General features: G+C 34.2%; 1 protein-coding gene, 1 long non-coding RNA gene and 2 other non-coding genes across 12 annotated transcripts in view; 2 read left to right on the forward strand and 2 right to left on the reverse strand.

Annotated features, from left to right (window-relative positions):
* Positions 1 to 25809, reverse strand: part of LOC140755454 (segmentation protein cap'n'collar) — a 150088-nt gene that overhangs the window by 98113 nt on the left and 26166 nt on the right. For 4 of the 9 annotated variants that reach the window (XM_073090718.1, XM_073090722.1, XM_073090721.1 and 1 more), the window contains exon 2: positions 15642 to 17164. The exons of 3 other annotated variants lie outside the window; for them this stretch is intronic. In XM_073090718.1, the coding sequence (XP_072946819.1) occupies positions 15642 to 16802 (1161 nt within the window). In that variant the 5' untranslated portion in view covers positions 16803 to 17164. Of the gene's footprint in view, positions 1 to 15641; positions 17165 to 17544; positions 17661 to 25809 lie in introns of those variants that run through there. 2 more of the 9 variants (XM_073090719.1, XM_073090720.1) reach the window with 2 other exon arrangements.
* On the reverse strand, positions 7552 to 7622 carry TRNAG-GCC (transfer RNA glycine (anticodon GCC)). The gene has a single exon. It is a non-coding gene; the product is annotated as a tRNA-Gly (tRNA).
* On the forward strand, positions 8026 to 8096 carry TRNAG-GCC (transfer RNA glycine (anticodon GCC)). The gene has a single exon. It is a non-coding gene; the product is annotated as a tRNA-Gly (tRNA).
* On the forward strand, positions 10498 to 13402 carry LOC140755463 (uncharacterized). The gene is made up of 3 exons (XR_012103777.1): positions 10498 to 11827; positions 12039 to 12167; positions 12384 to 13402. It is a non-coding gene; the product is annotated as an uncharacterized LOC140755463 (long non-coding RNA).

Consider the following 25809-nt stretch of genomic DNA (forward strand, 5'->3'; position numbering starts at 1 on the left):
TCAAACTGAGTAAAAATCGAGTTCAAAGATTCCGTTACACACCCTAGAACCCTTTGTGGTTCTACTCCGGCGGCACCACCGCCACACCTATTTCTTCCTCATAACAGCAGTGTTAAGCGCTGCTGTGTTCTGGTTTGAAGACATATTCTTCCGAGGCGTTCCAGCTTCGTCCTCAGGGGTAGCGGCGCGTCTGTGGCCGACCTCAGGTAGGAATATCTAATCCTATCTGGGGTTGATTACAGATGTCCATGGGCGGCAGTAACCACTTACCATCAGGTGAACTGCATGCTCGTCTGCTACTCCTGTATTATTATAAAAAAATACATACATACAGGTCAAGCTAAGCTAATATAATATCAGAATGGTAATAAATCAAGTTTTGCCCCGACGAAGGCACGACGAAATATATACCGTGCATCGTTAAATATAATCCTACGCCGGCCATTGGTCTCCATACCGCCATTTTAATTGGTATAATTTAAAATTAATAACTAATCTGTAGTATTAAATAATTCACAAAAAATCCTTTAAGTTGCAATCAAAAATCCACTTTAATACGTTCGAGAAGGTTCCATTTTAAATCCAAAATGGCGTCAGCTATCGAAATACAAATCTCACAACAGTTGTTGTAATATGCGTCTTATTTCTTACAAAATGGCGTCGAAATTCATTGCAGTGTTCGATCGAAAAGGATTTTAAATGTTGATCCAATCAAGTATTCTTAAAATCGAAATGTTATAAGAGTAAAGTAGAATCGAAGTAATATCACCTTTATTTTAATAGCGATAAGGTTAATAAAGGTAAACAGAATTTTCCCGCGCAATCAAAATGGACGCAGTAGGGGTTTTGGCGTCCAATTTCGATTAGGGTTGCCGAGAAATAATATTTTCAGTTTCATATAACATATTAAAATCGTCAACGCTAGAGAAGGATTAGTTAGACCATAGTCCACCGCGCTGGTCAAGTGCTTTGGACTATTGGTAGACTTCACACCATAAACAATGTTTTTAAACAACTTTATATGTACGACCATAGATTAGTAAAGATACTTCGCCGCCTTGAAATTGAATGAAGCCACAAATAGCTTATTAGTAAATTCTTTTTTTGAATTCTTGACAAATAAAAACATTTTTAATGAAAATTTACGAATAAATAAGTAATACTGCGTAATTTACATAATAAATAAATAATTATTTCAAATATTTTAGGGACATTTTAACACGGAGACGTGGCAAAACTTTTTTACGCAACTATTTCAATTTTCAAAACTGGGTACATTTTCTTGTTAAGAGTGAGTAATCTTTATTAATCTATGTGTACGACAGATAATACAAAAACTTAAATGGATTTTTACATCATTTTTTTGCATTATTGCAATGTATGTGTTTCTTTTTGTAAAATTTAATAGTGGAAACTATTAAATTTTACAAAAATAAAAGCATTAATACAGAATTATTTCCCTGTTTGTATGCATGAATCATTTACCTATGTCATATAGTACGAATTGTTTGTTTCCCAAATAAATAAATAAACTCTCAAACTTATAGGGTTACTTATAATGTATTCCTTTTAATTCTACTATATTTAGAGTTTACTAATAAAAATGACAATACGCAAAAATACGCCTCTTTGTATACCTCGAATAACACACAGCACTTAACATTGCTGCTATAATATATGGCGGTAATACCTTCTGAGTCGAACCACAAATAGTTTTATCTTAAACTAGCTGACCCGGCAAACTTTGTACCGCCTCAAAATCTATTTATCAAATATACTTCATATAAAATATAGCCTATGTTACTCGTAGATAATGTAGCTTTCGAATGGTGAAAGAATTTTTAAAATCGGTCCAGTAGTTTTTGAGCCTATTCATTACAATCAAACAAACAAAGTACAATTGTACAAAGTACAAAGTACTCTTTATAATTTTAGTATAGATAAATATTATAAAAATTCAAAAAACTGTTGGTAACCCTAATCCCAATCGACACAGCAGGACACGAGTGTATTATTACAAAAAATACAACTCCAATACCTAACCATTTAAATTGTATTCTGTTTATGTACATATTTGTAAATGGACTATTGTCGAGTATATAGTAATACAATAAAACTACTTCTTCGACAAATTTACAACTTTTATTATTATCGCATTATTATATATATTAGTAAAGATTACTCGCTCCTAACAAGAAAATCTAACCTTTTGGCAATTGTCACTGTCAATTATTTTCGTGTTTGATTCTATCTGGGGTTGATTACAGATATCCATGGCCGGCAGTAGCCACTTACCATCAGGTGGACTGCATGCTCGTCTGCTATGTCAATAGGCGACGGTGCCTGCTTTCCACCACGTAGCCCACCTGCCTTATAGTTAGGTATAATATAAAAAACAACCTTCCACCGAAGTGCAGCAGAGAAATAGTTGTAATATTAGCTCCCAAGTCAAACTATAACCGTTCTACTATCAAAAAACTAGAATTAGGGAAAAATAACGCATCTCTAGTGATATCCCAGTGGTTAAGAAAACCAGGCCTCTCGATCGATGGGTCCGAGGTTCATTTCCCAGGCACGCACCTCTGATTTTTCAAAGTTATGTGCGTATTAGAAATTAATTATCACTTGTTAAACGGTGCAGGAAAACATTGTGAGGAAACCTGCATACCTGAGAGATTTATAAAAGAAAACAAAATGTCAAAGGTATGTGAAGTCTACCAATACGCACTTGGCCAGCGCGGTGGACTATGGCCTAATCCTTCTCATTATGAGAGGAGACCCGCGCCCAGCAGTGGGACAGTAATGGGTTGATGATGAACGCATATCATCAGCTTCTGGTAGATTTGAACCACTGTTCTATGGAGTTGGTAACAGATATGACACCCTCAGGTGAGCCGCATCGCTTCATATCTAAATATATATAACTCAAAGGTGACTGACTGACGTAGTGATCTATCAACGCACAGCACAAACCACTGGACGGATCGGACTGAAATTTGGCATGCAGGTAGATGTTATGACGTAGGCATCCGCTAAAAAAGGATTTTGATCAATTCTACCCCTAAGGGGATAAAATAGGGGATGAAATTATTACTTCGTAACGCGAGCGAAGCCGCGGGCAAAAGCTTGTTCCTTCATAATGAAACTAAACGTGTACCTATTGCCATCTATCGGCGCTTACCAAAAACTTCCATCACTAACGCCATCTAGCATAACTTAAAGAACTACGTTGATTCGGTCAAACGCTAGCTCCTAAGAAACAGCGCCATCTATCGCAAGTATAGAAAACTACTTTATGAATTATGTTACAAAATACTACTCGCTACTCGTCGACAGATGGCGCTGATAGCACCTCGGCCAAGTACTTTCGTGATCATTAATTTACCGTGGATCATAGTGAAGTCATTATTTACAGACTTTGTAATATGATGTAATAAAAACGTTAAGATGTGTAAGATACTTGATTACACACTCTTTTATTATGTTTTATAGATAACATAAATCTAGGACTTAATAGAAATTGTACTGCCATATTTTTATCTATAATAGTTTTAGAAGTATTGTGATTATCTATGACTTATAACAATGGTTGAATAACAGATTATAAATGTTATGTTATGTTATGAGTTAATATTGCGTCTGCCATAAAATTGGAGGGAAAATTTCAAAAACTCGTAACAAAAGGTTTTACATTGTTTTTTGTATAGAAACTTGCTTGATACAATATAATTTTTGTTTTACGCAAGTACAAAGTTGGTAGGTAAGTCTTTTGTTTGAAAATGTTAATTAAACTTCGTAGACTTGTCAAATAAATGCATTAATTTAGTAACCTTGTGACATGAACAATGTTATATTCATGCAAGAAAATTCATAGAACTTTTATTTTACCGTAATATACCATCGTATATGTATGATGTCACTGCCTGTTTTGCTCTGATAATTTTTAATTTCTTTATAACGGTTTTTTGTTAATGAAAAATCTTATCCAACATTACTTATTGAAATCATATTCATCTCTAATCTGATTATTAATAATTAATCTATTCAAACCTACTATAGATCGATATTTTCTCAAATTTTGTTTTTTCGTATATTCGTCATTGTTCAGCGAGTTATTCGTCGAATATTCGCGAATACCTTAACCCGACATATAACAAGCAATATAATGTATACCTAAAAAACCAAGGTGCCACATCGCACCTGTCGATTAAGTTAAATTAAAAATATAGTAATTAATTGGCGCGGAATCTAAATATTTATTTATTATCTGTGATCTTTACATTATCAAGATTTATCAATGTTTACACAACTGTATAGTGTTTGTTTATTTGACAGTAGGGATGGGGTAAAACTTCGATTTTGAAATCAAGTCAATCTTTTTTAAATCGATTAATATTAGAGTATCGGTTCCTTAAAAATCGATCATAATTTTTTTTTATTGCAGTTCTGAGAATATTTTCAGGAAATAAATCGCCGGTATTCCGTATCACTCCGAAATTTGGTATAGTCCGCGACAAACTGCTAGTCCGCTCTGAATATAGAAACGAATCGCGTCGCCATAGCAAATTGTATGACACCTACTCGCAACAACTTCAACGGACTAGCAGTTTGGCGCGGACTATACAGCCATAGCACATTGTATGACTTCACCTGCTCGCAACTTCAGAGCGGACTAGCAGTTTGGCGCGGACACCAACTCTACCGATTTCCTTCATATTCGTTCGAGAACACTGAAGATACCGTTCACACTAGAATGGAGGCGTGTGTACTTGAAATACGTATTTACGAATTCCCCAAGGTCACGTGCGGTCAAAGAACTGCAAGGTTAACAACGCTAGAATATATTTAGATAGGAACAATTCGTTTACACTTTAATTATATCATAAATTATTTCATTATTACTATTACTGTCCCACTGCATTAATAACTATGTATTAATCTGTGCTACTACTGGGTGCGGGTCTCCTCTCAGAATGCGGATTAGGCCATAGTCCACCGCGCTGGCCAAGTGCGTATTGGTAGACTTCACATACCTTTGAATTTTTTTTAATAATGAAAAAACAGTAGTAGCCTAGTGGTTAAGATCGGCCTCTTGAATAAGGGGTCCATGGTTCAGATCCCAGGCACGCTCTGATTTTTCAAAGTTAATTAGATATTAATTATCACTTGCTTAAAAGGGTGAAGGAAAACGATCATTTTTGTATTAAAATAATAAAATCATTAAAATTGGACACCGGTACGACGGACGACACATAACTTGTTAAAATGGTACTATCATCCTAAGTCATAGATTAGTAAAGATACTTCGCCGCCTTAAAATTGAATGAAGCCGCAAATGGCTTATTATAGTAAGTTCTTTTTTTGAATTCTTGACAAATAAAAACATTTTTAGAGAAAATTTACGAATAAATAACTAATACTGCGTAATTTTCATGATAATTAAATAATTTATAATAATAATTTCAAATATTTTAGGGACATTTTAGCACGGAGACGTGGCAATGTGTTTGTTTGTTACTCTCATGCCTTAACTACATTTACATCATCACACGTCAGTTTCGAAACGAACATGTACCCTATGTTCTTTTATCCCGAAAAACATAGCGTTCCCGAGGAATAGATAAAATCCTCTGATTGCGAACGAAGCCTAAAAACTAGTTATTTATTAACTAAAACTTAAGGTAAAAATTAAATATCCTACCCGTACGACAGATGGCGTTGTAGCCAATAAAAATTGGACATCAGTATAACTTGTTGAATTAGTACTTTCATTGTATAATAGATGGCGCGCGAGTCTTTCTCTTCAAACCGGAACGGAACTGTTGCTATAAGTTAAAAACAGGTGTGACAGTGGTACCTTTAGCGAACCACGAAGGGTTCTTTAAAATATAGATAATAATTAAATTAAATATATTTATTATGTATAGGCCTTCGGAGAGACTAACAAATTGTCAGTTACAATATTTTTTCTTAGATTACTACCAGATCGGAACGCGACCTCATATATACGAAACACGTAAAATAAGAAATATATCAAAACTATTTCTGTAGAAGACAATGTTACATAGTCTTTTTGAAAATTAACAAAGATTTCGCCCTTCAAAATAATAATAATAATAAACGCTTTCTACACTCACAGCCCCACACTAGGATTCCCTGTGTCGTGGGTGCCATGGACACATACAGACAAATACACAAACACCCAGACCCAGAAACAGAAATCTAAATTTCTCATTTAGATATCTGTCTGGCCGGGGATCGAACCAGGGACCCTTTGCGCGTCAGACCGGTATGGTGGCCGCTCCGCCACGCGGGTCGTCAAGTATTCTGACATTCAAGACAAGGAAAATATAAAGGAAATTCTGCGCTTTTTACAATTGCAAACAATTATTAAATAAGTTTTGTAGGCTCATTATTCCTGAAAGCTTTATATAACAAAAGATTCAATAACAGATCCATTCTTTATTTTCTCTGACAATCCATTCTATGACATCTTATTCTCTAGACAATATAATATCCTTTTTTGTATAGTTTCCCGCTAGATTGCAACTCACCAACAATTATAATTTTAGACCCTTTAACATAAAGTAATAAAAAAAGTATTATAATGAAAATATACCCTAAACCTACAATAACATTGTACAATACTTTTTATCCTTACTAATATTATAAATACGAAAGTAACTCTGTCTGTCTGTTTGTCTCTTCTTCACGCCTAAACCACTGAAACGATTTTAATGAAATTTTGTACAAAGATAGTCTGAGACCCGAGAAGGGACATAGGATAGTTTTTATCCCGGAAATCCCACGGGAACTAGAGATGGCGATATAAGATAGATTAATCGGAGAATCAATCTTTTGGACCAAAAAGTCGATTATTGTAATCGATATTAGTAAGGATTGAATCGTAAACTATGCATTTCATCAAGTGATGATCTTCAAAAGTTGTTGTCTATGAGCCCACGAAGCTTTCAGAGTTGGTACGACCAATTTTCGCCAGATGGCGCCACTTTCATTCCAATGAAGGTACGAATTTTCAGTTTTATGAATGTCATATTATTTTCTTTTAAACGCGGGCGAAGCCGCTGGCAAAAACTAGTTGTACAATAAGATTGAAAGGTGATCTAACTCCAAACGAGCAATTATATTGCATAATTATACAATCTGCACAATGTTTTTGTGTTCAGTCGGAGATTGAGAATAGTTCTCTCCATAACGAAGCACCTTGTGAAATGGCTTGTGAAATGTGAAAAATATGGTGCAATAAAAATTAAACTCGCTCAAACTTTCGTTCAATCTTTTTGTGCAAATTTCAATATTAACCCTAAACTGTCAATAATATTGCACAATTCGCAATATTGCACAATATATTTGACCGTTTAGGCGACCACTTACAGGTGTGTATAAAATTATAAATACATTTATTTTTTCCTTTAGAAAATTTTCTTGCACAATTTTATACAAAAAATACTTTGTCTTTTTAAATTTCAATATTATTTTCATTAAAATAATAAATATAAGAAAAAAAGACAAAAACCACCCGGCGGGCAATGCATCGGCCGGGAATCGAACCCGGGCCGCCCGCGTGGCAGGCGAGCATTCTACCACTGAACCACCGATGCTTATAACAAAATGACGAATTTTACAATCATATTAAAACTAACAAAATTACATTCTATACAATAACTTGTCTATTATTAATAACCGATCCATCCAAGTTTTATTAAACAATAAAACAAACGACATTACATTCTATTAAATAAACTTACGTCCATTATTAATATCCGATCCATCCAAGTTTTATTAAACAAAAACCGTAATTTGACAACGTCTAACATTAATTATCACTATAGCAAACCTGAGAAATCTTAAAAAAAAAATTCTCAAAGGCATGTGAAGTCTACCAATACGCACTTGTCCAGCGCGGTGGACTATGGCCTAATCCTCATTCTGAGAGGAGACCCGTGCCCAGTAGAACAGTAATACGTTAACAATCTATATGTAAATTTGAGCACTCTGACACAAGCATCGGTGGTTCAGTGGTAGAATGCTCGCCTGCCACGCGGGCGGCCCGGGTTCGATTCCCGGCCGATGCATTAAACATTCTAGACGTATATTTTTTTTATTTATGAGGATTTATTTCTTTTTAAATCGCATATTTTTGAAAATTCAAATGTAGAATATAAATAACAAAAAAATTCGAAATTTAAATATAATTTTAGATACCTTTTTTAAGATTTTATTATGTTCTATTTCGATGGAAATGTGTGGACTGTGGATGCTGACTTACATATGGATAATACTTTTTTATATTTAATATTTATACCTATACTAGTGGTGCCCGCGGCTTCGCCCACGTTTTAAAGGAATAATATGACATACATTAAAACAGAAAATTTGTATCTTCATTGGAGTGATAGTGGCGCCATCTGTCGAAAATTGGTCTTACCAACTCACAAACCTACGTGGGCTCTTGGACAACAACTTTGCTAAAGATCGGCACTTGATCAAATGCATAGTTTACGATTCTATAAAAGATATATAGATATTAATTTTTATATAACATATGTGGTGAATTCGTCTCGAAGACCAAAAATGTTATGCATTCGGCTCCGAGACCGAAAATATTAAGATTTCCGCGGCCGTTAGAATAAATAAGGAACCGAATGTTCCTCTCTTCGATGGACAGGATGACCGTGTCCCGAAGAAGGTTAAGTGTACTGTATATACGAAAAATAAGATGCAAAGTACTATAGGGTCACGCACTCACCTGCTGCTGATGGGCGCAGCCTCTTGTACTAGGTATAAGGCACCTTCAACTCACCCTAAGCTCGAGCTAGCTAGTCTTACCTTCGGAATGGTCTACCGGTTACCTATACCTTCTTCCTCTTCTCACGTGGCGTCGATCTTACAGCACGTTGCACCGCGAACAATGAAGTTAACGCGAATTTAAAGGAAACGCTACGAATACGAATAGTGGCTTCTACTTCGGAGTATAACTAAAACGACAAATATGCGCGAGCGCGACCGACGACTCCGAAGCTTCTCGAACAAGTTTTATCCCGGTGGCGGCATACACCACCACGAACGACACGACGACAACGGTACTACAACGAACTATTTCAAACTATAAATCTCTATGCTTTTAATCTACAGATTAAAATTAATACCAACGACAGATAATTAATACGTAGAACCATAGACAAAACTGAACAACATAATTAAAAAAACCTTTTCCCACGGACTAAATTGTGAATGTAAACCATTCTCAAGTCCCCTTGAACACACACAACAAATTTAATCAAAATCAGTCCAGTCGTTTAGGAGCAGTTCAGTGACATACACACGCACATAAGAAATATATATATATATATATAAATATCTTATAGGTAGGTAGGTCTTATAGGTAGGAGCAGTGATAGCCTAGTGGTTAAGAAACTCGGCCTCTCGATCGAAGGGTCCGAGGTTCAAATACCAGGCACGCACCTCCGATTTTTAAAAGTTATGTGCGTATTAGAAATTACTTATTAGTGCGTATTAGAAATTAATTACGCTTGCTAAACGGTGAAGGAAAACATCGTGAGGAAACCTGCATACCTGAGAGATTTATAAAAAAAATCTCAAAGGTATGTGAAGTCTACCAATACGCTATTGGTCAGCGCAGGGGTACGGACGCAGTGGGACAGTAATGGGTTGTTGATTATGATATATGTATCATACTATAGTTTAATTATTTATTTATTGTTTAATGTTAAGAAGAACGGTTATGCACCAATTACACTTATTAACAATCATTATAAATAATACATTTCAATAGACAGATAAAAATAAATTACATAAATTCACAATGTCGATGTTGATTATAATAAAGCCTAGTGTATAGTATACTCGTATATAAAATTCTCGTGTCACAATGTTAGTTACCGTACTCCTCCGAAACGGCTATACCGATTTTCATCAAATTTTATATGCATATTCAGTAGGTATGAGAATCGGCTACTATCTATTTTTCATACCCCTAAGTGATAAGGGTTGTTCACCCTTAACATTTTTTTATGTATATGGCATCACAACGTTTCAGCTAGTTTTAATATATATAATCGTTGCTGTTCTGGTTTGAAGGGTGTGGTAAGGGAGACATACTTTTCCGAGGCGTTCCAGCTTAGTCCCCAGGGGTAATGGCGCATCTGTGGCCGACCTCAGGTAGGATTCTAATCCTATCTGGGGTTGATTACAGATGTCCGTAGGCAACAGTAGACACTAACCTTCAAGTGAACTGCATGCTAATCTGCTACTCTTTTATTATATTTAAAAAAATGTAAAAAAGCGTGAAAGAGTAATAAAAAAACTAATATTATCTATATTTCATTCGCACTAATATTATCTATACCTCCGCCACGATGCGAAGAGAATTCATGTAAACAAACCGATATTAGGGTCATCAAAATTTTGGTACTGTAAAAATTACTATTATCCTTGTTTTCATTTTTAATTTAACAAAAAACTTCACAATTAAATTGTATCCATTATTTCTATACCTTATTACATGCAAAGTACTCTCACAACTTTCATATTGTTGCGTATAGACAAAGATGAATAAAATATCCTTATCAGTAAGTAAGTGAAAACCCTGTAAATAAGCGTATGCCAGGTAATAAGAACTTTTGGTTACGATTTTGAAAAATCGAAACAGTCCATCAAAAAAAAAGAGTACGTAAATTTCTTTACAACCCCACTTTTACTGCTTCATTTTAAATTAGCTGCATAATAATTGCTTTATAATCCGACTATTTAAAAAACACAATTGCGTTTCGTTTTATTTAAAGTAGCAAATAATATTTTTTGAAGTGTAAGCTGACATTTTAATTTATCCACTATTTTCGTAGTATATGATTAAATTATTATTTGAAAATAATTTTATTTATACTAATGTATAATATTTTAAATATAACTTTATAATAATAGTTCATTGTTACAAATACAAAAAAAAACATTTTGTTTACATTGACTGCTTAGCTATAACGAAACGCACTCTCCGAATTTGGTCGTGTTACAATGATGTTTACAACATGGCTGCTTACGATTACGAGTACTGTGCGTGTTAATATCTCTGTTATCCATTGTTATTTGTTTGTTAAATATTCCTGTTATAGTGTTGTTCTGTTATTTTGTTGAGTTTTTTTTTTTTTTCGTTTTGTTTGTTTTGTTGTTCTTGTTATAATGAGTGATTCCCAACCGGGTCCGAGTGGCCTGCAGAAGTTTTCTTCTCCAAAGAAGAAACGAGCGAGGTGTTCACTCAGTTCCTCGGAGAAAACAGGTATATGTAACATTTATAAAACTATCGAAGAAATGTGGCCAAAAGATAGTTTTATATACAGTAAAGATGTCGCAAAAAAAACTGCAGAAACTGCCGGCGTACATTTGAGTACTGTGTACCGAATAATAAAAGAATATCGAACTCATAAACGAGTTTCGTCACCGACTCCAGCTCCTAAAAAGGGGACAATAATGGACAAATTGGACGATATGACCTTGAGTGGAATTCGTAGGAAGGTGCACATGTTATTCTTTGATAACGATCCACCAACAATTGAAAAAGTTTTAAATTTAGTGAACGAGGACGACAGCTTACCAAGCTTTAAAAGAACTACCTTTCAAAAAGTTTTAAATAAACTAAAGATTAAATATTTGAAACGGTCGAGACGAAGTGTTCTCATTGAAAAGGAAGAAATTGTGCGATGGCGCTTCTATTATCTTCAAAAAATGCTAAGGATGAGAGAACAAAGACGCAAAATTTATTATTTGGATGAGACTTGGGTTAACGAAGGTACATAAACAATTTTAACTTATTTTTTATATAGAATCAATCATTTCTGTATACTTATTGATCTTTATTTAAACAGTAACCATATAAATTATTATTAATAAGTAGAATTTAAATGTCATAATCAATATTTTATCACATCTTTGGCACACACTGTGTATAAAATTATTTATATTAAAATAATTTAAAGCAATAATATATTATTTGGTTTCAGGACATACAAAAAGTAAAATATGGCAAGACCTTTCCATTGAGTCTGCTCGACAAGCCTATCAGGAGGGACTCTCAACTGGCTTGAAAGCTCCATCGGGAAAAGGGAAGCGCTTGATAGTTGTACACATTGGTATGTTATCATCCTAATATTGTTAGGATCTTAAGGATCACATAATTTTAGATGTGTGTTATCATGGAATTGAAAAAAGTTTTGTAAAAAAATAAACTCATGCATAGCTAATCAGGTTAACGTAAAAGTATAGTTTCTATGCCATATAGTCAATATATGATCACTAGACTGCTACATGTACTTTTCACATTTTAATATTTATCATTTTTTTTATAGGTAACGAGGATGGATTTGTGAAAATGCAGACTTAATTTTCGAAAGTAAAAAAGGTGAAGGCGACTATCATAGAGAGATGAACTCGAAGGTGTTTGAAGAGTGGTTCTCTAGAACTCTAGAAAAATTAGAACCAAACTCCATAATTGTAATGGACAATGCCCCATATCATTCTCGACGCTTGGAACGAGTTCCTTCTATGAATTGGTTAAAAAAAGACATACAAAGTTGGCTAACAGAAAAAGGTATCTCGTACCAAGCAGAGATGATAAAAGCACAGCTTATCGACTTGGTAACACCTGAACGGGAAAAATACTCAGCATTTGTATGCGATACAATGGCGAAGCAGCACAACATTGAGGTATTAAGATTACCACCGTACCATTGCGAATTAAATCCTATCGAGTTGATATGGGGCCAAGTAAAAGGCCATGTCGCAGAAAAAAACAAAACATTTAAAATAATTGATTTAAAAAAAATATTAAGTGAAGCAATTAAATCTATAACTTCTGCGGCATGGCAACAATGTGTCAATCATGTAATTAAAGAGGAAAAGAAAATGGCAGAACTTGACGGCATTTCAGATAATGTAATTGACAATTTTATTATTCGAGTGACAGACAGTTCAACAAGTCCATCAAGTTCTGCCAGTGATGAAGAAGATGAATAATTTATTTATGATGGTATTCTTTCCCGTTTGATGTAATTCCCGTTTGACGTAAATTTGATGAATAATAACAACATGTCTGTAATTTTGAACAAGACTCTTACAAACTATAATAATTACAATCTGGAGTTTACTAATATCTGCATTCTCTTTATATATAAAAGTACTAACTGGACTAACCTTCGAAATTTCTTCAGGAGTCTTATTCAAAATCTATAATGGGCGGCCAAAAAACCTTAAGGATTTGTATTTTTACATGATGTATTACATACTTGTAATTTGTGCTATTTAATTTAATCATTTTAACCCGTTCATACATGTAATAATAGCTAAATAAATATGTACAAAACTCCAAGTTTTTATTTTTATTTTTAGTTACTACTAAACCAATTTCAATTTTATTTTCCAATCTACTCTGGGAATAGAGTATTTACTAACTTACAGTCTATTTATTCTCTTAGAGTCCAAATACGAGACGTGTACATATTGCCATGGAGGATATTAAACTACCATTACTCTAAATTACATTATTTTTTTCATTCTGATTAAAATAGAATATCACACAGCATAATATCTAAGAAAATTGTATAAATTCACTTAATACGCATTTAAATGCTGATTTAAAATATATCTTGCGAGATTATTCTCGAAATCTAATTAAACTCAAGGTCAAATATTTATTCACAATATTTAATTAAAACCAGACATTAGGTATAGTGTATAGAATAGGATAGAAAACAACGGAAATTTTCTTTTATTTTACATAATATTATACATTAATAAATTGTGCTAATGAAAAAAGGTTATTGTTATATGCCCGTTATCGGTTGCTAAGCGACGATTGTTGGTAAACATTCTTCTTCCAATTTGGCTGGAGTATAGTTAGATTTAGATAAGTATAGTCCGCGCCAAACTACTAGTCCGCTCTGAAGTTGCGAGCAGGTGTAGTCATACAATTTGCTATGGCGTCGCGATTCATTTCTATATTCAGAGCGGACTAGCAGTTTTACGTGGACTATACTCGTAATAGCACTATAGTAACTGAATGAAATTACACACGTACACGTGTCTGTGTGTGGTATTGACTCATGTGTGTGTAGGTCATACAACCGGGTCAGGGTACCTATATTTTGTGGTTTTACTCGCTTTGAAATGCTATTTCTATTTCAGATATTAAGGATTTTAAGTAACAATCTTGATTTTTTTTATTATATAGAAGTAGTAGACGAGCATGCAGTCCACCTGATGGTAAGTGGCTACTGCCGTATGGACATCTGTAATCAATTACAGATAAGATTAGATTCCTGCCTGAGGTCGGCCACAGATGCGCCGCTATCCCTGAGGACTAAGCTGGAACGCCTCGGAAAAGTATGTCTCTATCACACTTCAAACTAGAACACAGCAGCGTTTAACAGTACTGATATTACGCACGAATCTGTAAAAAATATTTTTTTTCGTTATGTCCTTTATAGAATCGTAAAATATGCATTTGATCATGTGATGATCTTCAGCAAAGTTGTTGTGCATGAGCCCACGAAGGTTTCTGAGTTAGTACGACCAATTTTCGACAGATGGCGTTACTGTCATTCCAATGAAAGTAAAAATTTTCAGTTATATGTATGTCATGTTTTTTTAAGCAGCAGGCACTACTAGTGTATAGTCCGCGCCAAACATCTAGTCCGCTCTGAAGTTGCGAGCAGGTATAGTCATACAATTTGCTATGGCGACGCGATTCATTTCTGTATTCAGAGCGGACTAGCAGTTTTACGCGGACTATACCTATATATTTTTCGTTTTTCCTTTCATAAAAACAAGCAAATGAAACCCACATCACTGTATGATAATTGATTTCACCGTGCACGGTCAAAATAGGTCGAATTGAAATGAAGTTGATAAATAGTACCTATGATAGGCGTTTATAAGGGACTCCCCTTAACTATTTAAAGAACCCCTCGTGGTTCGACTCCGGCACCACCGCCACACCTATTTCTGTTATAACAGCAGTGTAGCGCTGCTATGTTCTGGTTTGCAGTGTGGTAAGTGAGACACACTTGACAGAGGCGTGCTGGCTTAGTCCAAAGGGGTAGCGGCGCATCTGTGGCTGACGTCAAGCAGGAATATCTAATCCTATCTGGAGTTGATTACAGATTACAGATGTTTCATGTTTTTTCTTTAATTTTTTATTTCTATAGTTACAGTTAAAAAGTGGCCTTAAAAATCGCCGAACAATAGATGCTGTGTCTAAGACTGTGGATTTTTGTAACTCTATGAAGATGGATTTTCGTAAATCTAATTCTCGGACGATGTATGAAGGATTTTTTATTATTTATTATTATTATTTTATTATTATTATTCTGGGAGGAGATCCGTGCCCAGCAGTGGGACAGTAATGGGTTGTCGACGATGACATAACATTTAATTTTATAATATTTTATCATTCATTTTGTAAGCCAATCGTCTGTATACGGGTTTTACTTTTTGTAAATTACGACCCCTTTAATAATAAACACCAACCCCTAAATCACGACCCCCAGATTAAAAAATAATGAACTGGCTATCTATTCGCTATGCAAAAACTAAAGCTAAGTACTCACCTCTTGTGTTAATTCGTCGCCACTGTGATGTCCCTCGTCGGGCTCCAACTTTACATCCGGTTCCAGCTTCACGTCGACTTCCACCTTCATGTCCGCATCAGCTATCGAGGAGTTCATCTCGCTCACACCACTGGAACTGGCTGATGTGAAACTAGTGCTGGCTCGCTCTCTCTTCATGTCCAGAATGAGCTCCTCTTCGAACATCGGCGCCAGTTCATACACTTCTGGGTCTAATGGAGTGTTTTCTAGAAGATACTGTTCGAGATTCTCCTGTTGTTTCACATCGAGGAAGTCTAGATCATTTTGTAGCTCTTTGACATCGAATAACTCCTTGTAGTCTTGAAGATCAGCCAGATTTTGATGGAAAACTGAGTTTTCTCCATATCCTAACCTCTCAGATTTCTCTGAAAAGTACGGAACAAAGTCATCTATTGCATTATCACTGTACAAGTCATCTGGTTCCCTTTCGATCTTCACTTGTATGTCTCTCAGTTCCTCCGACGCTGAATCCTTAGGCTCGTTCTTGATATGCATCTCGTCAAGCAGAAACTCGTTAACGTCGAACGAACGTGTCGCTATTTCAGCGAACACATCAGATTCTGAACGATTATTGAAGAAATCCGCCGACAGCGTAACAACTGCATCAGGTTGAGGTTTCTCGTCCCGAGTTTCTTGCGTCGAGTTCACCGTGTCTTCTTCGTCCACTACTTTGACCTCTTGTGCTACGTTCTCGTCAGCTGACACCCCATCCTGGTCGGGGTTCTCGTCGAGGACCGCCGACGGCGCGAGCCCCGGCACTACTGTGTCCGTCGCTACGTTATTAACTAAATATGTATGAACCACTGGTCCCTGATTATTCCACATCCGGTCATTGTTCACCACGTAGGAGTTGTACCGCCCCAGCGAATTTAGCTCTTCGAAAAGCTGTCGTTCGTAGTTCATCAATATGTTGTCCAAAGACTTTGGGTGGACGAATCTGGGTCGGATGAGCGTCCGGGCCTCCTGCTCCAACGACCAATCTGAGCCGTTGGATATGTGTAAGCCGGCTATCAGCTGCTGAGTTTCATTCTCCAAGTAGTCGTCCGGGTTCGCCTTCAGAAGACTGAGGACTAGAGCCAGCCGAAGCAGCTCGTCCCCATATAGTTTCTTCAGCGCTAACATCTTGAATATGTACCTAGTTTCTATGTAATAACGTCACGGCCGCCTCTAAATAACTTAACGTACTCAGTCTTTTACTTATATTGAGCACTAAAATACTGTGAGATCAAATTCAACCTTTGAAGGTATAAGGGCACTGGGCTAAGCGTAGTGAGTTCTTAAATTCGGTTTATTTCTACAGACGACGATACTTCGCCCTTTACGTTTGTCCGGAGACATTTTGATTAAATGTTACTTTTCCCTCCAAACATCGTGTCCCGAATTCAAACACTTGTTTTGATACATTGTCACTGAGTCACGGGAAATTGAAGTTCCCAAAAAGTTTGTTGGCGCAACGCCAACGCAAGAGTTCTCGGAAAAATTACCTAAAACGTCGCAAATAGGCTACAACCTTGCACCACAGCGAAAACGGACAAAGGATTACCATTTTCTATCTAATTTATAACTGACAAACATTTTTCTTTCAAAACAACTTGTTTTGAGTGGCAAAGTTATATAAAGTGCACTAAAATTTATTCAAATTCATACAATTCAAATTCCAACTAAGTACGTTCTGTAATGAATTCGACATGACCGCGTGAATTCACTTAACACCTGACATTTACTACATACTAATTACATATTAAAATCAACTAAAACGAAACCAAATTGTAAAATACAAAGAACGATTTATTTTACGTATTATATAAAATTAAAACGGAACAATTACTTAACGATAAAAATTACGCTCGAAAAAAATGTTTACACAAAAATGGCGGTGCGTGATTCCCGCTAAAACGTTCAAAAATACGATAAATCGACAACAAAGTCCTTTGTTTACGTTCCGATACGCGTACGACACGCGACCTGTGCGAAGTTCCGCGAGCGACTACTAAATTTCCAACTTTTCACGCGTCTCTCCGTTCGTTGACCAGATAGCATGCCCCCTTATTTTCAGCCCGCGTGTTCAGATTCGATCTCGTTTATAAACAGTGGAGGGGGAGCGGGAGCTCAATTTAAACTGGTTTGACGTCTACGGCACTTAAATGCATCGCATGATTCTATTACGCGTTTTAATCTACAATCATTAATATGATATTGAAATAGATAAATCGATATTAATAGCTATTGTTTAGTACGTTTAATTTAAATAATAGAAGAATATATATAATTGTATGTAGAATGCTGAAGCTGTGATCTTATTTAGACCACTTTCCCTTTTCCTTCATATACATAGTAGAATTCAGCTTCCACGTGCTTCTGCTCGCAAAACTCGAGTATTAGACAAAGGATTGAATTGAAATTTTAACTCAACGTCGATGTAAGCGCGTTTTTAATTTTTATATACTTTTATGCTGAAGTTTTCACGAGATTTTATTATTTATATTAGAAGAAACCACGATTTAAAATAGAAAAATAAAGTTAAAAAGTATTTCGAGTAATTTAATTTTCTATATGTAAGCCCAAATATTAAGCTTATCCTCAATAATCAATATTTCCCTAAAGATAGAAATTGACAATTTCTGCCAATTAGTATTGTCAAATTTCAATCGAAATTAACAATTTCTGTCTGTTATAAATGTTAAATTTTGATCTATTGAAAAATTACATAGATTAATTGCATTAATAAAGTACGTAAAGTCTTATCTTAATCTATTTTTATCTTATTATTAGGACAACGGTAGACAATGAAATGCTAATAATGACATCATTTATATTTTCCGCAACCTTAGACCCAGTAATCTATTCTGTAAGTGCACAGATAAAGACAAAAGATTTTTCGAAATGATTTCTAAATATTACCCCTGCTATGAGGGCTGTCCGAAAATAATAGTCTCTTTTTGTCCATAAAAAATATTTTTGAAAGACCTTTTCGCGCCTAATGGTCAAACCTCTGTACACGACAGACAATATGACTACAACAAAGTAATGATTAGTGACGTCACTTTCTCATCTATATCTTTAGCCCTATAACTTATTGCAACAATTCACATGCGATTATCACAAGCTGACACGTGTACGAACTGCGTCTTACATTGAAACATATCTTTTAACACTATAATAAGTTATTTTTTTTTGAAAACAAAGAAAGTGATTGATCGCTAAATGTACTAAAGTCAGTAAAAGTTTGTCTGTCTGTTCAGCTCAACATGTAATTTTTTGTTGCAGAGGGTAATGCTTTTCGGCCGCAAGTGTCTCATTCTTTGTTACGCTGCAGCCCAAACGGCTTGACGGATTAACATATGAGGTGTCGTTGGATTCGTCTAATTTTTGGCAGTGACATAGGCTACACTTTTAAGCGGTGTTTTTTTTTGTTTATGATAATTAAGTTTGTTCTTGTTATATATAAAAAATCGCTCGTATGTTTGTGTCCGCAGAACTCAAAAAATAACCGATGGATTGAGTTGAAATTTTCACATAACCTTGCATTTTAATATAAGTGTGTTTTATATACTTTTTATTTCCAAAAACTCACAGGAACTGGATTAGGATTTTTATTTATTTCCCTAATATTATCCACGAAAAAGGGATTGGATTTTTATATTTAAATTCTTAATATTCGATTAGATTTTGTATTATTATCGTAGTAAAAGATAATATTAGATATTAACATAGATTATGAATGTTAAGTAGTATTGGTGCAAGGATTTTTATTGCAGAAACACTGCAGTTATAAAAACGATTCAGGTAGTATAACAGTCGTAACTACAAAACAAAGTATGTCCAAAATTTATCGATCGCGCCGTCTGCAACGAAGGTCTCGAGTTCGATGCCCGAGCTACCTATATCTAATTAAAGTACACATCTATTGTACAATGGCGCTTGCAAATTTTCATTTTGAATCTTCTGTGTTCTTGAATATTTAAATTATTTTATTATTAGTATTATTCTAATTAATCACCTATTTTGTGTTATTTTCATTATGTGTTTTTTTATGATATTAAATTCTTATTTATATAATCACTGGCAGGTATGATTGTAAGTTAGCATAAAAAAAGAAAAAGAACGCTCTTGACATTAGAGTTGTATTTTACGCGGGAATAAAAAAGTTGTAAATTTATTTACGAAATAATTTTATTCTTTTATATAAATATTTTTTTTTGTCTACCAACGGGAGATTCTACAATGACCACAAGTTGAATATTTAAACAAAAACCCACATACAAAAACTAGCAAACATAAAAAGCTGCACCAATCATAAACTCCCGCCAAAAATATTGGAATGCGTTGACCCTTTCTCTGAAAACGTTTATTTAAACGTCATTGAAGTGACATAAAGGCCATTTGCCCTCCATGGCTTACATCCAGAAATATATTCATTGTCTGCTTAACCTTCCTTGTTCATGAATCTTGGGATAAAATAGTATGATTTTCATATCGCGTCATATAAAGTATTTTAGCACTTGAAGGTGGTAGAACCCTCTGTGGCTCGACTCCGGCGACACCGCCACACCTATTTCTGTTATAACAGTTGTGTAGCTGCTGTGTTCTGGTTTGAAGTGTGGTAAGAGACATACTTTTACGAGGCATTCCAGCTTAGTCCTCAGGTAGCGGTGCATCTGTGGCGGACCTTAGGTAGGAATATCTAATCCTAATTGGGGTTGATTACAATGATTACAGATGTCCATGGGTGGCAGTAGCCACTTACCATCAGATGAACTGCATGCTCGTCTGCTACTCCTATATTATATAAAAGAAAATATCGTTTTATAATACAGGAGTAGAGAGTATACAGTCCACCTGATGGTAAGCTACTGCCGCATGGACATCTATAATCAACCCCAGATAAGATTAGATTCCTACCTGAGGTCGGCAGATATGCCGCTACGTTTCAGGACTAAACTGGAACGCCTCGGAAAAGTATCTCCCTTACCACACTTCAAACCAGAACACAGCAGCGCTTAACACTGCTGTTATAACAGAAATAGGTGCGGCGGTGGTGCCGCCGGAGTCGAACCAGAAAGGTTTCTAAATTAGCTTATTTACTCTCAATATACTAAAAGACAAATGCACTCAAAATTAGTGACAAAATTATCTTTTATCTTATCTTTAAGTATCTTTCACTCAACATCCTCAAAGGAGGGTAATGTTTTCGAGTGTTAAAATTCTTTGGCACGCTTTCTGACCTACACTTGATGGATTTTAAATGTATGACCTTAGAGTTGTCTTCATTAAGCATCCTAACAATTATAAATGTGAATGTTTGTTTGTTTGTTACATTTGCACGTCTTAACTCATAGATTAGTAAAGATACTTCGCCGCCTTGAAATTGAATGAAGCCACAAACGGCTTATTAGTAAGTTCTTTTTTTTAATTCTTGACAAATAAAAACATTTTTAGAGAAAATTTACGAATAAATAACTAATGCTGCGTAATTTATATAATAAATAAATAATTATTTCAAATATTTTAGAGACATTTTAGCACGGAGACATGGCAAAACTTTTTTACGCAACTATTTCAATTCTCAAAACTAGTTACGTTTTCTTGTTCGGAGTACTTCGGAGTGAGTCATCTTTACTAATCTATGCCTAACAATTATAAATGTGAATGTGTGTTTGTTTGTTCACTTTCACACCTTAACTATATAACCGATTGTCATAAAATTTACCCAAAAAAAGTATTCCCAAGGGATAGATAAAAAGCTACTATGCTATATTTAATTATAAATATGTGGCGGTCGTTTCAAACCTTTCATTTCTTAATTTAATTTATTAAGGCTCCGTATAGTCCGCGCCAAACTGCTAGTCCGCTCTGAAGTTGTTGCGAGCAGGTGTAGTCATACAACTTGCTATGGCGACGCGATTTATTTCTATATTCAGAGCGGACTAGCAGTTTTACGCGGACTATACTAGGTATAGTAAAGATTAGTAAAGATTACTCACTCCTAACAAGAAAATGTAACCAGTTTTGAGAATTGAAATAGTTGCGTAAAAAAGTTTTGCCACGTCTCCGTGCTAAAATGTCCCTAAAATATTAGAAATAATTATTTATTTATTATGTAAATTACGCAGTATTAGTTATTTATTCGTAAATTATCTCTAAAAATATTTTTAGTTGTCAATAATTCAAAAAAAGAACTTACTAATAAGCCGTTTGTGGCTTCATTCAATTTCAAGGCGGCGAAGTATCTTTAATCTATGACCTAGATAAAAAATCCGTATAGAGAAAATTGGACCCTATGTCCTTTTCTGGACCCCTGACAACGTGTGTACAAAATTTCATGAAATCTGTTATGTAGTTAAAACGTGAAAGTGTAACAAACAAACAGTCAAACTCAAATTCGCATAATATTACTTACGATTAGAAATAGGCCTCTTGCTTCTTAATACTAAAATTGACGCATTCTACTACTTTTTTAATTTGACGCATTCGTAAAAATACGTAATTTGGGTTAAAAAATGGCTGCTTTCGCGAGTACAATATGTCTATTGTACTTTCTCTGCTAACTTTCTATTGTTACAAGGGTAGTGGTTTATATGTTGAAAGTATAATTTTTGAACTATTATTATTTATTGCATTAGTGCAACATTATAAAAAGAAATAAAATTAATAATAATTTAAAATTTTCACTCGAAAAATAATGCTGGCCACATAATATTTAGTTCGCTGTAACGCTGTATTGGTTGGTGATTAAAAAAAAGGGCAATATGGCGGGAAACAGCAGATGTCAAGGACGATATATGTGGAGGTCTTGGAATTAATTAAAAATATTTTAATTTAACTCGTGGTCTTTTTGAAAATAGTTCCTTATAATACAGAAGTTGGAAACGAGCATGCAGTCCACCTGATTGTAAGTGGCTACTGCCGCCCATGGACTTCAGTAATCAAACCCAGATAAGATAAAAATCCTACCTGAGATAGGCCATATATGCGCTGCTACCCCTGAGGACTAAGTTTTTGTTTTTATAATAATTCGTAGTTTAAACTTTTTATTCATTTAACTTTAGATAAGTACTTTGACCATTACGAAAGCAATGGAAAACTCCATGTTTTTTGTTTGTTAACAACTTGTTGGTCACGGCTAAAATTCCATGGTCACCAAGTTAAAATTTACTGAGTTTAACCGTTAGTTTTATGTAATACTTTTATAATTATTCATTATTATCTACTAATCTATGTTATTATCATAGATTAGTAAAGATACTTAGCCGCCTTGAAATTGAATGAAGCCACAAACGGCTTATTTGTAAGTTCTTTTTTTGAATTCTTGACAAATAAAAACATTTTTTGAGAAAATTTACGAATAAATAACTAATACTACGTAATTTACATAATAAATAAATAATTATTTCAAATATTTTAGGGACATTTTAGCACGGAGACGTGGCAAAACTTTTTTACGCAACTATTTCAATTCTCAAAACTGGGTACATTTTCTTGTTAGGAGTGAGTAATCTTTAATTATCTATGTTAATTATATAATATTTTTAATAAAACCTATATTATACGTTACAATCCGTTGCATTATTAATAAATAATTATTCAAAAAAGTATTCACGATTTTGGACTTAATAACGCCATGAAATCGTAATATGGCATTTATTTTCAAAAAATTAAACAGAATTTTGCGGTATAAAAAATATAATTTTCGGTCAATTAACAATCATAATATTATCGACTAGCTGACCCGGCAAAATTTGTACCGCCTCAAAATCTATTTATCAAATATATTTCATATAAAATAATATAGCCTATGTTACTCGTAGATAATGTAGCTTTCGAATGGTGAAAGAATTTTTAAAATCGGTCCACTAGTTTTTGAGCCTATTCATTACAACCAAACAAACAAAGTTTTCCTCTTTATAATATTAGTGTAGATAAATCGATAAAAAACTACTTATTATGCAATTGTTGGAAGAAATATCGGTGAAACAATTTTAGAAAGTAAAAATAGTACTCAACAAACAAGAAATTATTTACCTACGATTTTTATTTTACGAAAACAAATATCAATCGTATCCGAACACGCGCTATGTCCTAACCTTGAACTCACCGTACGAAAAAATGTGACGTAAAATAAGGCGCGAACGGCCATCTTGACTTTGCAAGTCGAAATTCGTTTCAACATATGAATAGTTCGTTGACCGTGGCCGTAAATCAAAATTTAAGAATATTACACATTTTGGTAGATTTGGTAAATGATTTAAGCGATAAGGTGTTATCAGTGATTCCCGCCTTTATACGTACAGATTATTTTTTACACTGTTTTATTAGCTTGGGTTGTATGTATGTAACTACGAACGGAATCTTTGAACCCGATTTCTATCCACTTTGAACGTTCAGTTTAATTCAAAATTTTGAAGAATTATCAAAAACCGATGACAATACACGATTTTAATAATGTTGTACCATTGTCCTTATCAACATCCGCAGGATTAACGATTTTCGAGGCGAGATTGTTCGAGCGCCTTAGAGAAAGTTCATCGCAAATTTACTAGATTGCAAACAATTATTGCTTTTTAGTTTCAATAACTGTTATAGCACAGTATAAACTATATTTGTATCGTGGTTATAGCGTGATTTTTAGTTTTGAAATTAATATTACTATCGGATAATGTAAGAAAAACGAATATATTCTCATGAACATTTTCTTTATGTTTGCCGTTCATTATATTAGGTGCTATAACAGTGCAATAACACAGGTGCAGTTTTCTTATAAAAAAAAAGCGTGTTAATGAAGTCATTGCTAAAATATATTCCTTAATCAATTTGTTTTTAATTTAAGTAAATGTATAGGTTTAGTTTTTAATAAAATCGGATGTGTGACTTATTTTAGCGTGTTTATTCTTCGCTATTCCTTGTATCTACATAGCTTTGGTACATTACATTCGAATTTCAAATCCCAGTTGAAAAATTCATGTTATAAATATATTTTCTTCAACATCAATTTGTTATTCAGTTACTACGCAAATGATTGTAAATAAAACAATGTCAATCAAACTACAGTGTTTTAAAATATTTTTTTAAACTTTTCAGTAACAATTTATATAATTACTAGCTGACCCGGCAAAATTTTGTAACGCCTCAAAATCTATTTATCAAATATATTTCATATAAAATATAGCCTATGTTACTCGTAGATAATATAGCTTTCGAATGGTGAAAGAATTTTTAAAATCGGTCCAGTAGTTTTTGAGCCTAACATTCCAACCATACAAACAACCAAAGCTTTCTCTTTATAATATTAGTGTAGATTATACTTATTTTCTTTACGACATATAAAACAATACAAACAGGTAAATAATCACCATAATTATCTGTGCATTTATTTAACAGATAAACAATAACACCAATAGTTATTCAAGGTATTTAGCTTCAAGTTTTATGACAAAGAAAACATGTGTTGAGTCACCAGTCACCATGCGACAACCTTGTACCACTACGAATATAGGTGCGTAAGGACACCTACATCTATCTAGTACTAACTGGGTTAGGCTAGATATAATTTGTCTAGATACGAACCGATTATATACTGCTAGTACGCATGTAGTCCGCTCTGAATATAGAAATGAATCGCGTCGCCGTAGCAAATTGTATGACTACACCATAGATAAGTAAAGATTACTTCTAACAAGAAAATGTACCCAGTTTTGAGAATTGAAATAGTTGCGTAAAAAAGTTTTGCCACGTCTCCGTGCTAAAACGTCCCTAAAATATTTGAAATAATTATTTATTTATTATGTAAATTACGCAGTGTTAGTTATTTATTCGTAAATTTTCTCTATAAATGTTTTTTATTTGTCAAGAATTCAAAAAAAGAACTTACTAACAAGCCGTTTGTGGTTTCATTCAATTTTAAGGCGGCGAAGTATCTTTATTAATCTATGGACTACACCTGCTCGCAACAACTTCAGAGCGGACTAGCAGTTTGGCGCAAACCATACATACTCGAAAGCATTACCCTCCGCAGTCGATAAAAATACAAAATTGTATTTTATAAAAATTTTAATTGCGTCAAAATGTTTGTATAACATGATTTTCTATGGTTACGGTACGCAAAACTTTCAAAACTTTGTATGAATTCTTC

The sequence above is a fragment of the Epargyreus clarus genome, unplaced genomic scaffold, assembly GCF_041222505.1.
Source record: "Epargyreus clarus isolate Ecla_fem2 unplaced genomic scaffold, WU_Ecla_fem_2.2 ptg000033l, whole genome shotgun sequence".
Lineage (NCBI taxonomy): Eukaryota > Metazoa > Arthropoda > Insecta > Lepidoptera > Hesperiidae > Epargyreus > Epargyreus clarus.